General features: G+C 21.3%; 3 protein-coding genes across 9 annotated transcripts; all 3 read left to right on the forward strand.

Moving 5' to 3' along the window:
• The first annotated feature begins 336 nt into the window (after window positions 1-336).
• On the forward strand, window positions 337-6,185 carry LOC122718705 (E3 ubiquitin-protein ligase RNF126). 5 transcript variants are annotated; one of them, XM_043943974.1, is made up of 10 exons: window positions 337-474; window positions 571-775; window positions 844-1,045; window positions 1,718-1,819; window positions 1,997-2,157; window positions 2,415-2,519; window positions 4,724-4,896; window positions 4,986-5,101; window positions 5,207-5,307; window positions 5,429-6,185. In XM_043943974.1, exons 3-10 carry the CDS (start codon window positions 965-967, stop codon window positions 5,517-5,519), a joined length of 930 nt encoding a protein of 309 aa, XP_043799909.1. In that variant the 5' UTR covers window positions 337-474; window positions 571-775; window positions 844-964; the 3' UTR covers window positions 5,520-6,185. The 5 variants fall into 5 exon arrangements, with proteins under 5 accessions (XP_043799909.1, XP_043799908.1, XP_043799911.1 ...); XM_043943973.1 differs by having other exon boundaries at window positions 852-1,045; XM_043943976.1 differs by having other exon boundaries at window positions 571-1,045; window positions 4,736-4,896.
• Window positions 6,186-7,721: 1,536 nt separating this feature from the next.
• On the forward strand, window positions 7,722-10,797 carry LOC122719005 (DET1 homolog). The gene is made up of 8 exons (XM_043944510.1): window positions 7,722-8,406; window positions 8,516-8,653; window positions 8,777-8,921; window positions 8,990-9,098; window positions 9,189-9,381; window positions 9,466-9,749; window positions 10,093-10,299; window positions 10,490-10,797. The coding sequence occupies exons 1-8, from the start codon at window positions 7,999-8,001 to the stop codon at window positions 10,671-10,673; spliced, it is 1,668 nt and encodes a 555-aa protein (XP_043800445.1). The 5' UTR covers window positions 7,722-7,998; the 3' UTR covers window positions 10,674-10,797.
• Window positions 10,798-11,678: 881 nt separating this feature from the next.
• Window positions 11,679-16,404, forward strand: LOC122719004 (protein PFF0380w-like). Of its 3 annotated transcripts, XM_043944509.1 has the most exons (5): window positions 11,679-11,805; window positions 11,896-12,027; window positions 12,481-12,522; window positions 12,592-13,628; window positions 13,931-16,404. In XM_043944509.1, exons 4-5 carry the CDS (start codon window positions 12,723-12,725, stop codon window positions 15,896-15,898), a joined length of 2,874 nt encoding a protein of 957 aa, XP_043800444.1. In that variant the 5' UTR covers window positions 11,679-11,805; window positions 11,896-12,027; window positions 12,481-12,522; window positions 12,592-12,722; the 3' UTR covers window positions 15,899-16,404. The 3 variants fall into 3 exon arrangements, 2 of the variants coding, with proteins under 2 accessions (XP_043800444.1, XP_043800443.1); XM_043944508.1 differs by lacking the exon at window positions 11,679-11,805 and having other exon boundaries at window positions 11,817-12,027; XR_006347492.1 differs by lacking the exons at window positions 11,679-11,805; window positions 12,481-12,522; window positions 12,592-13,628; window positions 13,931-16,404 and adding an exon at window positions 12,161-12,307 and having other exon boundaries at window positions 11,817-12,027.
• Window positions 16,405-16,454: the final 50 nt, after the last annotated feature.

The following is a 16,454-nucleotide window of genomic DNA, read 5'->3' on the forward strand; positions in this document are numbered from 1 at the left end:
AAATTTGAATAATATATAAAATTTAGTATAAAAATTTGGTATAAAAATATATATAAATAAAAATATGTACATACACATGAAATTCGAAAATTTTGTATGATATCATCATGCATATATTATACATCAGCGTGACACCATTTAGATATAATATACTAGATAATAACTAGATAATAATTTTATATATTTAAATTTTCTCTCAAAATTTGTACATATCAATCGTATTTTATTAAGAGCTATGTTGTTATAGTACATTTTTTATTAATATTCTTTTTTTTTAAGCAACTTAAATAAAATAAGCATAGGTATTTTTTACAGAATACGTTACTTCGAAAAGGATTACTTACATAAAACACTCGCGTGTACACACATGCGCAGACATGCCTAACCTTCAATACATATTTTTTCCATTAAGGTACATATGTAATATTTGAAATAAATGAACAATATGGGTATACATATTTAACGATCGATAAAGTAATTATTTACATATATTTGATATATTTTTTGTTGTGAAATATAAAAAAATTTAATTTCATAGACGTAAGAAAAAAAATATTATTTATTTTTTAGCAATCAAATTATTCCTTCAAATTATACTCGGAAAATATTTTCATGTGTTACAAGTGAATATAGTTTACAAGTGAAAATAAAAGATAAAGTCATAAAGAATTAATGTATAAAATTAATAATTGACAAGAGAAGAAAAAATATTTTAATTTCGGTGAAAGCTAAAAAATAAAAAAGTAAAACCAAAGAACGCAATAATGAGTGTTTGGTACGCAATTAATTAATTTAATCAAACGCCATCTCGTGCTACGTAAAGGTATCATTTAAAATCAGTAGTTTTCCAGTTCTGTTTCGGCATTCGCTTAAAACGTAATCAAGTACACCAAGAATTGTGACGGATTACGATCCATCACGATAGTCAGAAATAGGCAAGAGGAGCAAAGAGGACACGTAAAAGATGGCGGAAGCCGTTGTAGACGGGGCAATGTCCCGATTTTTTTGTCACAAATGCAGTATCGAAATTGAACGTTTATTACCTGTAAGTATATTTATCCATTTTTTTATACATTAATATTTATACTAATAAATGTAACAATATAAAATCGCAAATTTTGTATTTTGTGCTGTCATTTTGTATCGCGTAAAAATTCTTTTCTTTTTGCCTCGTTCCATATAGAAAATCGTATAAATATTACTATTTTCAAATTAAAAATTTTTACTTTCATTATTATATGTTTATATTAAAAACAGTTAATATTCAAATATTATGAAAAAATAACGTTATTTTGAAATATGAAATTTAATTACGTGGAAGAATCTGTATATTTTAAATGCTTTTATATTTACTTTCTTAAATTTCTTATTTTTTCTCATTTTTATGAAAATCTATATATAATATTCATAATTTACTTTTTTCAGAAATTGTTTAATAAATGCTTTATTGTTAAATATTATATAATATATTGTTTTAATGAAATGATATTTTGGAGGAAATAAATACAAAAACAATTTGATATGTATTGATTGATTAAATTTTCAGGTTTTTCGATGTATGAAAATTCTTTAGAAATTTTAAGATATATTCTATATCTTAAATTTATAAAAATGTATATAATGTTTGTTATAAGAATATAGAATTATTAAAATATATTTGTATATACATAATAATATTTGTATATACATAATTCAATATTGTTTAATCCTTTTTTAGGATTACACATGCCCAAGATGCTCAAGTGGTTTCATAGAGGAATTGGAAAGTGATAGCAGTGATAGTGGATCTGGAATGCACATCAATAGTGACATAGATGATGTAAATAACAATTTTCATAGATGATGTAATAATAACTATAATAGTAAATAGTATTATAAGCAATTGTGTTATAGATGATATAAATAATGTTGTTAAATCTTAATACTCTTCTGTTTTTTAATTTTATTACATTCCTAGATATTTTATTTTTATTTTTATTAAATATTTATTATGTAGCTTTGGGAACGCTATGCAGATGTTCCTCTGAGGGGAGAATATGAAATGGAATTTTCCAATCAGTTTGAAACACCAGTTAGTTCTAGCAGAAATAATGGTCCTGCTGGTAGAAGACGAGTTCATTGGTCACGTAATGCCCAAGATACACGTCGCTCTAATAGGTATGTAATTTAAATATTTTTAAAAACTTAAAATTTTATATATAGTATATATATATAAAAATTAAAATATAGATTAAAATATATATAAAAATAAAATATAGATTAAAATATTTCTATTGTTTTTTAACTTAAATATATTTATTTCCATTGCATGTGTTTATATTAATTTTATATATAAGTATTTGGACATCTGCTTCTTTTATATAAAACATTCATCTAATAAATAATTCCTACTTGATTATTTCTATGTTGAACAGCAGTCGTGGAAGACAGGAAGTAGTTCCTGTGTCTGTAGAGAACTTCATACAAGATTTTATACTTAATCTCTCAGAAGGGGTAGCACAAGCTGCACAACTACCTGTGTATGTACAATATTTATCATAAATTCATTATTTATATAAATGACTTAAGATGGATGGAATATATAAGAGTGATTTTATATGCAAAAATGAATAGAAAAAAAATATATTTTTTCATTCAAAACTTTTTTAACTCAAATTTAAAATATTTTCAAATATAAATGAAATTGACTAAATGAATATTCCTAATTAGAAATAAATAAATTATCTGTAAGAAATTAAAATGAAAATAAATAAAAAATAGAATAAAATTTTGTCATTTTCATTTTTGAAAAAATTTAAATTGAAAATATACAAGAAGAAAAGAAATCAGATGTTTCTAAAATCAATGAATTTTCAATATTCTCAAAAATTAATTTTGTAATAAAAAATTTTATTCTATATTTTTTATTTTAATATAATATATATTCATATTAATTAATTCATATTAATAATATTAAAAATTATCAATTATATTTATATTTAAAAATTTTTCAAATTTGATCTATAAATAAAGTTTTTTTACAAAATTTAATTTTTTTTTTAACTATTTTTGCATATAATCCTTTTATTTATTTATATCATTCATCATGCATTATATTTTATTTTATAAATTTTAAGTTTTTAAAAATATTTAAATGGATGCAAATTTGAATGTATTCAATTTTATATTATTTCAATATTTCTTAACAAGTAAGAAATATTAAATGAATTTAAATAATAAAAAATTATTATATGTATGTCGTTTTGGTTTATGAATTTTATTTATGTTAAATATTATCCTGAGTGAATTTAGAAGCATATTTTAATTTCTAATTTATTTACAAATTCTTTTGTTTGTTATATAAAAAAATGTTATGGTATATATTCTTAATAAGAATTTTAATGACATTAAAATCAAATTTTTAATATTAATTTCAATTTTTTATTTAAAATATATTTATTTATTTATTAAAAAAATAATATTTAATATACAATGAGTCTTAACTATATAGTATAAATAAAAAATAGTTCTGAAAAAATTAGAATATAGAATAAAATTTTTCTATTTTAAGCATTATTTTCAAAAAATTAAAATTAAAACAGTTTGAAAAATATTCAAATCATTCAGTTTGAAAGGTACAGTTAAAATTGGCTATTTCTAGATTAAATATGAATGAATTATTGATAGATGATTATTTTGCATATGAAAATAAAAAATGTAAAATAAATTTTTTTCATTTAAAAATTAGTTTGAGAAAATTGAATTTGAAAATTCATTGATTAAATGACTTCTTGACTATATGTTCAGTCTCTAAAAGTTAAACAATAAAATTTTATTCTACATTTTTTTGCTTATTTTTACATATGTAAAATTAATATATTTATAGTTTATATATATATATATATATATATATCATAATCAAAAAATAATCAATTTTAATTATATTTGAAAATTTGTCTATTTGTTTTACTCAAAAAGAAGCTTTAAATAAAAAAATTTTATTTTATATTTTCTACTTATTTTTTTATAGTAGAATCATAATGATGTACCTATTCAATTTATACTGTTACAAGACACTTTATGTCTTTAGCATTTATTTCTTATTATTTTAACATTATTGAAAATCCTATAATTAAAATGTATATGTTTAAGCATATAAATTTGTAGATGAAAATAATACATATTATATACTCGCATGTATTGTGCATATATGCATATATACGTGCTTGTATATATATATGTATTCATTTATTTTTTTAAAATAATATAAAATTGATTGATTTCATATTATGAAAAAATTATATATTATTTCATTATATATAATAATCACATATATATAATAATTATACATATAATATATTTATTGTGTTAAAAAATGAAAATAATTAGATTAGAATAAATAAAAACAATTTAAGAAAATATTATAAAAACATTAGAAATATTAATGATATTTTGATAAAATTATTATGATAATTTATTTCTTTTTTGCAAAATTTTAATGTCTAAAATATACTATTACATTGTACAATAATAATCATTTATTCAAAAAACAATGAATTGTAAATTAAAGAATATTATAAATACTAGATAAAAAATTAATTTTACTTATATAGATATATAAATAAAAATATATATATAAAAAATGAAACAATAGCAAAAGAAGAAGAACGCTTGTTCACACAGGATAAAAGTCATTATATTTTATTTATATTTGGTATTACTAAAATAAAGCACAATAATGTAGATTCAATATTAGACTGTTCTTGGGAAATCCTGGAGATTATGTTTGGGGTCAAGATGGCTTAGATGCAATTGTAACACAATTATTAAATCAAATTGATGGAACTGGACCACCTCCTTTACCAAGAAAACAAATTGATGAAATACCAACTGTAACTGTGAATCAATATCATGTTGGTAAGTAAAAAATATATATTATAATTAATAAAAAATAAAATTAAACTAAACATTATTAGTATCAAATTTTTATTAAATTATCTATATAGATAGTAAACTTCAATGTTCCGTTTGTTGGGAAGATTTCAAACTTTCTGAACCAGTTAAGCAACTTCCTTGTTTACATCTATATCATGCACCATGCATTGTACCATGGTTAGAATTGGTAAATAAAAAAATACATAAAGAAATGAATTTTAATTTAAAATTACACAACTGTTTCTTGCCAATATTAATATTCCATGATACTTTTCTTTATTTCATTGTTTAGCATGGTACTTGCCCTATTTGTAGACAGCATTTGGGAAGTCAGAATTCAACCGAAGTACATCAGGATAATACCGTAGGACGTAGCTTAGTCGCTCTCTTTAGGTAACTTATGTGCATCATTTATATACATTTTATATTTTCTATTTAAAAATAATATAAAGATTTAAATATTCATTCTATAAAGATATAGAAAGAATTCATAAATATATTTATGTGTTTTTAGAGCAACCAATGAATCGAACAATACTAGAACATCATCAACTTCATCCTCGAGTGGTAATAATTCCAGTAGTAACTCGTCGAGTGAGATTTGAGATTGATTATCACGACTTATTATTTTCTCTATCTAGCAGGACACACAAATATACACACACAACACGCATCTATTTTTCACTTTTTTCAAATTTGTTTTCTGGCACTGTTCATTTGAGCGATGCTCATATATACTTCATCAATATTGTATCTCGATACTAATATAAATTTCAAGCTTTATACTTTAATCCATGATGTAATATGAATCACACAAAAAATAATGCAGTATCAAATTACAACTTGCATGTGTTGCTTTGCTTGAATTATAATGAAATATGAATATTAAAAGTTAAAGAAAGACGTGCGTATTTATAGTTGAAATAATCCTTATTGCTATATATATGTATATATTTATTTATGCGCGCGCCCAGACATAATTTTATAATTTGCAAAAACATGCAATTCATGGAATTTTCTAAACAAACTTGTCCAAAATTTATATAAGAAGAGAATGTATGTTTCTTTATAAAAATTTAAATTTGGATGTTTAATAAATTTAACATAACACAATGATGTTTACAAAAAGAAAAAAAAATACACTGTAACATAATTTAAGCGTAGGAAGTGTGTTATACATAAAAATAATAGAACAAATATTAGTGGTTTTAATTATGTACAGTTTAACTGAACATTTATGCACGTGATTAGAGTATCAAATTTCTACTCAGCATACTTTTTTCATTTATATAATTTTAATTTTTGATGTCATTTAATTATATCATATTTCTTTGAGTTTAAAAATTGTTAAAAAATTAGTCACATTATTCTTATTTACATAGTTTTCTTGATGTTCGCATCAATATTGCTTTATAAGGTGTCACTCATATTTTATTTTGACTATTAATAAATATTCAATTTAGTTATATATAGTACTGATGCATAAAGTATACAAGAATAAGCTATAAAACAAGATTAGTTAAACAAAATTACGAAAATAATCCAATGAAAATTATGAAAAATAGGAAGGTAAATGAGCTATAATATTTGTGTTTGAAGTTGTATTTTATTTTTCTTAAAATGGTTGTATATTACGCTATATAATTTATGCTATTCTCTTTTTATCATAAAATCATACATAAATATATCAACTATTAGTATAGTATTGTTTATTTATATTCAAATTTCTACAGGTTTGGTACAGATGCAAATTTGATCGTCCATAATTCACAGTTGGTAATTAAAATATATTAGATATAATAATATGGTAGATAATGTGAATAGCATTTAGATACGATTACGTATCATGTTAAACTTTATAGATTCCAATATAGTATACAATTCAGGTAATAATTATCTGCAATATGAATAAACAAACACTATTTCGATTTGCCATATTATATAGTATGTAATAAACTTTAATGTTGTTGTTCTTATAGATCAGTGAAATTTAATTTGTTTCCGTGATATGTATAACAAAATACAAAAAATCATTAATTTTTTGTATTGTCTGTTTTTAAATATAATGAGTGGGAAAAATGAAAGATTGTAACTAAAAAAAAGAAGATTGTATTCAATTTACATAATTAAATATTACTTAATTGCAAAATAATTGTAAACAAGCTTGATAATAAATAAATGGTTTTTGTTTAGAAAATTTTTAATTTAAATTTGATTTTTAACAAATAACAAAAATATTGTTTATAGTGATAATAATAACAACAATAGTATTAATAATAGTTAGAAAATTTTCAAAAATATTTTGTATATAATTGAAAATGTAGAAGTTATATAAATATTTTTGAAAAGAATTATTATTAATTATGTAAAAAGATATGAAAAATCATTGAAATATTTAATGTAAAAATTCATATTTAAAGAACTTAATACAATATTGTATTAAAAAATAAAAATCGAAATTTAAAATTTTTTTATGAATTTTTCTTTTCATGTTTTTTTATGACAAATAATTATAAAAGATATAATTATTATAGATTGGTATCTATCTTAAATTTATGTAATTCATATAAATTAATCAGTATTCACATANTGTAATAATAAAATAATTCTTTTAAAATGTTATGTAATTATAAAGTGATTATTAAATATAGTAATAAAAACAAAAAGAAGAAAAAAATATATATTTTAAATTTTAAATTAGGTTATGGTTATACAAGTTGGACTGTTAGAAAATAAACAGATAATACTCAGATTTAAGTGCAAAATATATTTAAACTGTTATAACAAATTGTTTTTTTACAGAAAATTGGAAGAAAATTTATATTGATACCAAATATTTAAATTTTAATCAAATAATTAATAATATTAATAATATAAGGAATAGAATTTTTCGTTAATAATATAAAATTAATTTAGATTTTAAAATTAAACGTCATTGAGTGAAATATGAAACATAACCAAGAAACAAATATTTGAATTTATTTCTATTAAGAAGAAGAATAAAACATTTAAATGAATACAGTTTACAAGTTCGTATATATTAAGTGAAATGAATATTTTGATATATTCCAAATTTATAAAGGAATGGCAGAAAAGGAGGCAAAGATTGAATACGTGACAGAACCTTGCCCTATTAAACCTCGTAAAATAGGTCCACAGAATATAATATTACGTTTAAAGCGTCGAGAAACATTTGGTTGTCCTTATCCAGGGACACATGTACATTGTGCTAGACAATTTTATCAAAATGTATTTCCAAATTTCACTGTTATGAATGTGGAGAAACCTCCATGTTTTCTTAGAAAATTTAGTCCTGATGGTCATTATTTAATAGCATTTAGTTCTGATCAAACTTCTATAGAAGTTTATGAATATCGTGGTGCATCTGCAGCTGCTGATTTATTAGCAAATTCAGAAGGTGAATATATTGGTCATAAGAATGATGAATGCAGTTTCCAAATTAGAAGAAACATTTTTAATAGATTTTTTAAGGTATACTATATTATTTGTAATTTTTTAATATAAAAATTGAGTTATGAATGATTTTTAAGAACAATAATAAAATATATTATGATAATAAATAATATTGTGATATTTATAGGCTAAATGGATTGTTAATGTGGTTCAAAGTAATGAACAATTGAATAGAGAATGTAGTTTATTTACAGATGATGGTCGGTATGTAATTGTTGGTTCAGCTGCTCATATTCCAGATGAATTGAGACCACATTTTTATCAAGTAAGATGTTGGATAATAACTTTTATTCTTAATTTATTATTTTATATTATACATAATTTATTATTATATATTATATATAATATTATTATATTTTATATATAATATTAAATTTTATTCTTTAAGATTTATTCTAACAATGAAGCACTGACTCCAAATCCTAGATCACCACTTGAAGATTACAGTTTACATCTTGTCGATTTACATGGAGGAAAATTATGTGATACTAGACATTTTAAAGTAGATAAAATATATTTATCTCATAATCAAGGTAAATTCATGAATATATGTTTATTTTATTTATTTAGATTCATTCAATAAACATTATTATTTATATAGGTCTCTATCTTTATAAAGATATATTGGCAGTATTATCAGTACAGCATCAAACCATTCATATATTTCAAATTCTTGATGGAATGTTTATCAATGTTAGAACAATAGGAAGGTACCACTTATTTGAAAAGATATTTTTTATTTTAAATTTGTTTCAATAATAGTTTTTATACTATTAATAATTAATTTTGGTTTGAAATAGATTTTGTTTAGAAGATGATGCTTATTTGGTTAGAAGTGCATGTCCTGGAGTAAACTGTCGCCCATTTAGAGATGTTACAATAAACTGTCTCAAACATAAATTGTTAGTTTATTTATATAAAAGAGCAGCATATATTAGTGATACAACAAAGGATCCATATGAATTAAGACGTTTTTATCAATATTTTGACCAAGTATGTAAAATATATTTCTTATAATATTTTTAAATATTGTAAATTTATCAGTAATATTTTAAATGATTTTAATAAATATTTCAGTTAAATGCATTACGAATGTGGAAAATGCAATTATTAGATACAAATCATATTCTTGTAAGATTTGCAAGTGAAGAAGTAGCAACTCTTCAAGCAAATGAACCTAATGTACAACCTGCACTTTTAGTAGTCTATGATATGGTTACTGCCAAAATATTAGCTGCATATGATAACACATCTACCCAATTATTAACACAATTTGAAAATTTCAGTGATTTCTTTAGGAATGCTAGAATGAATGGCGATTGTCAATATATGTGTTCTCCATCTAACAATATATATGCAAGGTATAATATTCATGAAAATATAATAATAATAATTTTATCGCATTATTTTAATATATGTCCCAATATTATGAAGTAAAATAAAAAATATATCAAAAGGTATTTTATTATTTTATAATTTGAAAATCTTTTTCAAATTATATAAATATTTAAAATATGTGTGAAAAATTAAATTATTCTTTTTGCATATATACAAAAAAACACATACATGTTTGTCGTATAATTTTGGGACCTTTTGCAAAATGAAATATATTTTATTCTCAATTCTCAATTTCATTCTTAAAAATATTAATGAAAAAAATAATGATCTTAATAATTAATCATATTAATTTATAATTTTATTTAGATTGTTACAACAGAGATTTAAACAAACAATAATAAGTGCCAGATATGGTGGTGTTACTGAAGCTACAAAAAGATTACTTGCTCAATTGCCAATATGCGCTCAATCTTATTCTAGTTCCCCATATCTGGATTTGTCTTTATTTTGTTATGATGATAAATGGGTATCTATGATGGAGCGTCCTAAAGCTTGCGGCGAGCATCCTATACGGTATAATTTTCATTTAATTTTTTATATTTACAACAATTATTTATTAAAATCATAAATATTTAGAAAGAAATATTTAGTAAGAAAAATGTTAAAACTATGAATTGTTAAAACTATTTTTATATAAATTTTTGACATATTAATATAGATAATAGATATTGCTATTATTTAATATTGTCGCATTATTTTAAAGGTTTTATGCTCGTGATTCTGGTCTTCTAAAATTTCGAATGTATGCGGGAATGTTAGGTCGTACCACACCTACAGCTGCAAGACGTTTAGTTGCATTTACCTTTCATCCAACAGATCCATTTGCTATTTCTGTTCAACGAACGAATGCTGAGTACATCGTCAGTTTTCATGTTAGACATGTTTAAATTTTCATTAAAAATGTTTTAATATATTATTTTACATTTTTCCATGATTACGATCTCATTGTACAGTTTTAATAATAATTATTGATAATTTTTGGACTAAATCATATTTTTAAAAAAAAATTGATGTAAATGTAAATAGTTTTATTAAAAAAAATTAATTAGATTTTGTAATTTATTAATACTTTCTATGTTTGTGATATTTTGTATATTTATAATTTTAACTTATTAGAATAATATAATTACAAAGATATGTTTTTTTATAAAAATTGTTATTATACAATTTTCATGTTATTTTCATGTTATATATATAAAATATATAAAATATATATAAAATGTTATGTATATATATATTGAGGTTATGGTAAAGAAAATTTAATGTTATAAATTTTATAAAACAAATTTCATTTTATAATAATTCTATTATTAAAAAAAAGATAATAACTGATTCTTTTATAAACATTAAACAATATTTATTTATATTTTAATACTATGAAAATAGTTTAATATTCAATCAAATCAAAATTATTTTTTAATGTCTTATAAATTTGAAAATTTGATTATATATGTATATATATATATATATAGAGAGAGAGAGAGAGAGATATTTATATATTTATAGATATAATAATAAATAAAAATATAATATGTTTATTATATATTTTTTTATATATTTAATTATATATATATATATATATATATGAAAGAGAAATCAGAGTGATAACAAAATTAAATATATTTTTTATTTTTATGGATATTTTATTAAAATTTGTTTAATTTAGAATTTTGTGGAAAAGAAAAAATAAGATAAAAAAAATAATAAAACTATAAATAAATTCACTTATGTTTGTATATAATTATAATTATGTATGCAATAGTATGCATATATTTTTTAATTTGCAAAGTTTACTACGATAAAAATCTTTTATATATTAAAAATTTTATAATTTTTTTTTCATTATCAATACTTTTATTAATATGTAATTAAAAAAATTACAATATAAAATAAATTTCTGTGTAAAAAAATTTAATATTTGAGGAAACAATATTTAAGAAGAAATATATAACGCCATCTATTCTGTACACTATATCGACATATCAAAATGCTTAAAGAAGTCATGCGAAGCCATACTAGGTTTTGTATTAAATTGAGTGCCTAATAATTAAAATCGTCTTTTATATATATATATATGTATAATCAAATAAATAAAATTTTGGATTTTAGTATATAGTATAACTTGATATTAAAGAGGAAAAAAAGAATATAATAAAGGAAGAATTGATCTGTACTTTATGGTTGAATTTTCCATATGAAGATAGCCAGTTTATATTATTTTGGGCAAACATTACTTAAATTGTAAGTATTATATTATATTTTATTTATTTCGTAAGTATAATATACAGTTAATTATGTATATTATATTATAAATCAAAATTATATCTAATGTGCATTTGCATGCATGCATTATATCGTATGTATTGTCTTGTAGGAACGCGAATTACATACACATCACATACATAAAATATCTAGGATAATAATGCAAATATGTGCAAATATACTACATAAGTATTATATATTAACTATTTTAAAAATTTCTAAAAATTTTATAATATATTTTAATATATAAAAATTTCGTGAATTTAATGAAATTTATTTTTATTAAATATGAGAAATCAAGATTTTGAATATTAAATTACGGATAAATTATAAGAGATGCATAAAACATATAAAAATGTATGTCTTTTAATATTTTATAAGATAGATTTATTTTATATCATTTTAATATTTAATTTTTTGTTTTGTTTGCAGTGAAATAGAATGGAAATTATATATAATTTGAAAAAAAATTAAGTAAGTCATTCATATAGTAAAGCTATGATATAATTTGAATATCGATTTAATATTATAATATTTTTTTAGTAATTATTACAATTTATTTACATATATATAAAAATAAAAATTTACAATCATATGGGGTTGTGAATGAAAAAAATATTTTCCATATATATTTACATAATAATCTTTATGTTTAAAACATATTGAATAAAACTATGTTTGATGATTGTACAACTACTACAAAAATGAATATTGATAAAAATAAAGAAGATTATGTTATTCATAATGGTGAACTAAATCAAAAATGTTACATTGCATGGAGTCCTCCAAAAGATAAAAAAATTTCATATAAACAGAGATATGTAACATGTAGTAGATCAGTTCCACATAAAAGTAAACATTTTATTAAATATAGAATAAGCAGATCTTTGAATTTTGATGGAAGTACTTGTAATTCCAGTTCAGAAAGCAGTTCTTTTGAAGAAGATAAACATTTATCTAGATCTGCTAAGATAATGAGAGCTTTAAATTTTAATAGCAGTCCCTCTTATTATGGAAAAACAAAAATTAGAAAATCATTGAATTTTAATTTAACTCCAAGTCCAAAAAGTTTTCGGTGCATAAAAAAAGGTATACGAAAATCTGTGAGCCTTAATTTTAATTCTCCTTTATCTGCTTCTAGAAAATTCTTAAATCTTGATGATAATCCTAATATTTCTACAAATAGTAGTTTATTATTTTCATCTTCTGATTCTATTGATGAAAATCAAAATGAAACACCCTCACAATCAAGTACAAAAGAACATGAAATTCTACATTATTCTACACCTAATACAAAGTCAACTAAAAAATCATTATGTTCAGCAAGTTTTACACCATTATTACGCAATCAATTGAAAGAAACTATTGATAATATTGTTTATGTTAATGCAACACCTAATTCACAGTCATTAAAACGTATCAAAGGTAGATCAAAATATACAAATAATATTCCCATGAATACTTCAAGAAACTTATTTCATGAATTTCATGATAATGATGAAAGTAGATCATGTACACCTAAAAATTTAGTCTGTATAATTCCAGAAAGCATGAGTGCAATTAAAAGAAGTCATAAGAAGGTAAGCAAATAAAATTTAATAAACTTTTATCTTAATTAATATTTTTCATATTTTTTTTTTTAAATAAAATAATTTGCTATGTTAGTTTTTCCAAGTAAAATTTTTCATTGTTTTTATTACTAAAGAAATTAAATCTATTTTATAAAAATTGTATAAAAATTTTGAGTTTTTAAAGTAAAATAGAAAATTTGAAAGAAAAGAAAAGATATCATTTAGAAATTAAATAGAGATTAAATAGTTAAATATTGTTATCTACATTAATTTGATGATTATTAATTTTTATACTATAATGTTATGTATAGGAAAGATCATCAAGACGAAATGAACGTTGCACATCAAATAATTTTGTAAATGATGAAACTATACTTCAGGATAAAAATAATCTTCTATTAACTCAACATGAAAAATATATTGATCCATTACAAGATTTTAAATCAGATATAAATCAATCTATTAATGAAAATATTAATGAATTAATATTAAGTCATTCTGAAGGTGATATGTCAGACACTGGTTCACTTTTTGACTATACCGAAGAAAAACAGAATAATGTTTTAAAAGAATCTAAAATATCAGATTGGACATTAAATTACACTAACGTCATACCTAAAACAGATAATTTTGAAGTAAAATTAGAAAAAAATATGAAATGTCTTTCGAAACTTGAAAATGAAAATGAATTATTTCAAAATTTTAGCAATATTGATGCAAATAATTTATCTAATCAAAATATCAATGTAACAAATGATAGTAGATCAGTAACTCCAGAATCAGTAAAAGAAATTGTATTAGAATCGCAAACATCGGTTACTCCTGAGAATTCTATAAATATTTTACAAAATATTGTTAAAGATTCTATAAAAAAATCTCATAAAAAAATTAAGGATGATAATAAAAGAAAATTGTTCAGTCCGAAAGTTTTACAAAATAAACTCGAAACAACAGAAGAACAAGAAAATATAAAATGTTGGAAAAATTTTGAAAATACTGAAAAAAATATAATATCCATTGAAACAAATTATCATAATACAAAAGAAGAGCGATCATCTACTCCTGAAAAAGTGAATTCTAGTAGACTTTTATTGTCACAATTTAATTCTGTTAAAAAATCTCATAAAAAGGATAAACATAATAAAATATTATCTGGATTTTTAAAACGACAAGAATATTTTAATAATGATATGGATTTAGATATTAATAATAAATATAAAACATTTAATGTTGATGATACATCCGAATGTAAATATAGAATGGAAGATTTTTCTTCAAATTTGGATGTTATCACAAATATCGGAGATTCTACTTCTTTAATCTCATCTGAGAACTCAAATATATCATTGGATAAATTATCTCCAAATAAAAAACAGAAGTCACAAGATCTATCGTTGAATTGTGAAATGAATATGTCATATGATTCTGAATTACAAGAATTGGATATATCTAAAGAAGAATTTAAAATTTTCACTCCTCTTAAAAGGAAAAGATCATCAATTGCTTCTATTGCTTGTAAAGAATATTTATGTTTTTATGATTTATCACCTGAAAAAAATGAATATTCAGAAGATGGTAATATTAGTTTTTCGCGATGTTTAACGCCAGTACCAAACTTTTCAAATTTTTGCGCAAAAATAAAAGAAAATAATATTACAACAGTAAAACTCGATAATAATATTAACAATGAAAATACGAAAGAAGTATATGATTCAGATAATGATATAACAGGCAGATTGACTCCAAGAAATATGTCAACTACAGAATTATATCCTAATTTAGATTCCATTAAAAAATCTCATAAAAAAAATAAACGTGGAAATATCTCAAGAAAAGATTTCACTTTAATCAGAAATGACCATTATGTAAATGAAAGACATGAAACGTCTATGGAAAATATTATAAATGAAACAGATAATCTATCAGATTTTTCGAATGATTTTGTTACTGTAGATGATGTAATAAATAAATCAATACATGAAAAACCGATTAGTAATAATAATACAGAAATAAAAGATTCGACAAATCTTGTTGATGATAATCAGAGTTCTGCAAATAATAATTCGAAAAATGCAACTGTAACACCACCAAATTGTTTAAAGACAAAAAGTTATATCAAATTATTAGGGGAAACTTCTATTAAACGATCACATAAAAAAGTTCGAGATAAAAGGAAAGAAGAATTAATAATTAATACAAACGAATTATCGGACGATGGATCAATATTTGGTGATGAACAAAATTTGATTTTTACTGAAGATAAATCCATGCGTGATTAATAATATTTTAAATTGATAAAATGAATCACATATTTTTAAAAATATCTTACCGGTAAGTGTAGTTGTAGCTCTTATGATTAATATGTAGCATGTACATCGAACTTTTTGTATAAAAAATATTTGAAATTTTTCTTGAATTATTCTTATAACTAAAAAGTATATATCAAATAATGTTTTTATTCTATAGTATATTTGTTCTATAAAATCATTTTTCAAATACTTAATTTCTAAAATATAACATTATAAAAATTGTATTGTATACAATAATGAAACAAGTATATGTAATTAGTTTAATGTCTATTGTTGTATGTATATTGGAAACAATATCGTCCTTAAGTTTTGTACGATATTTACTAACATTTATATTAGAAATATATTTATTAGAAATGCTTACGTTACATGTAATCATATCTATGTACTCTATATCAAAAATCTATGATAATATCATAGAATTGTGTTACATTACACATTGAAGATATAAATTGAAATTAAATTGCATTGACTCCATACTATTTGAAATTGATTATTTTTTTAATTGCTTTATTTTAATATAAAG

Source organism: Apis laboriosa, unplaced genomic scaffold (genome assembly GCF_014066325.1).
Source record: "Apis laboriosa isolate Shangri-la unplaced genomic scaffold, ASM1406632v1 scaffold68_cov148, whole genome shotgun sequence".
NCBI lineage: Eukaryota > Metazoa > Arthropoda > Insecta > Hymenoptera > Apidae > Apis > Apis laboriosa.

What these genes read in the sequence shown, in the direction of transcription:
- LOC122718705 (XM_043943974.1), top strand. Translation starts at nt 965, where the DNA reads ATGGCGGAAGCCGTTGTAGACGGGGCAATGTCCCGATTTTTTTGTCAC. An exon ending in CAAGCTGCACAACTACCTGT is followed by an intron (nt 2,520 to 4,723) that starts GTATGTACAATA and finishes ACAATAATGTAG; the next exon opens with ATTCAATATTAGACTGTTCT. An exon ending in TTGTACCATGGTTAGAATTG is followed by an intron (nt 5,102 to 5,206) that starts GTAAATAAAAAA and finishes TTCATTGTTTAG; the next exon opens with CATGGTACTTGCCCTATTTG.
- LOC122719005 (XM_043944510.1), top strand. Translation starts at nt 7,999, where the DNA reads ATGGCAGAAAAGGAGGCAAAGATTGAATACGTGACAGAACCTTGCCCT. An exon ending in TTTATCAATATTTTGACCAA is followed by an intron (nt 9,382 to 9,465) that starts GTATGTAAAATA and finishes TAAATATTTCAG; the next exon opens with TTAAATGCATTACGAATGTG. An exon ending in TGCGGCGAGCATCCTATACG is followed by an intron (nt 10,300 to 10,489) that starts GTATAATTTTCA and finishes ATTATTTTAAAG; the next exon opens with GTTTTATGCTCGTGATTCTG.
- LOC122719004 (XM_043944509.1), top strand. Translation starts at nt 12,723, where the DNA reads ATGTTTGATGATTGTACAACTACTACAAAAATGAATATTGATAAAAAT. An exon ending in TTAAAAGAAGTCATAAGAAG is followed by an intron (nt 13,629 to 13,930) that starts GTAAGCAAATAA and finishes TGTTATGTATAG; the next exon opens with GAAAGATCATCAAGACGAAA.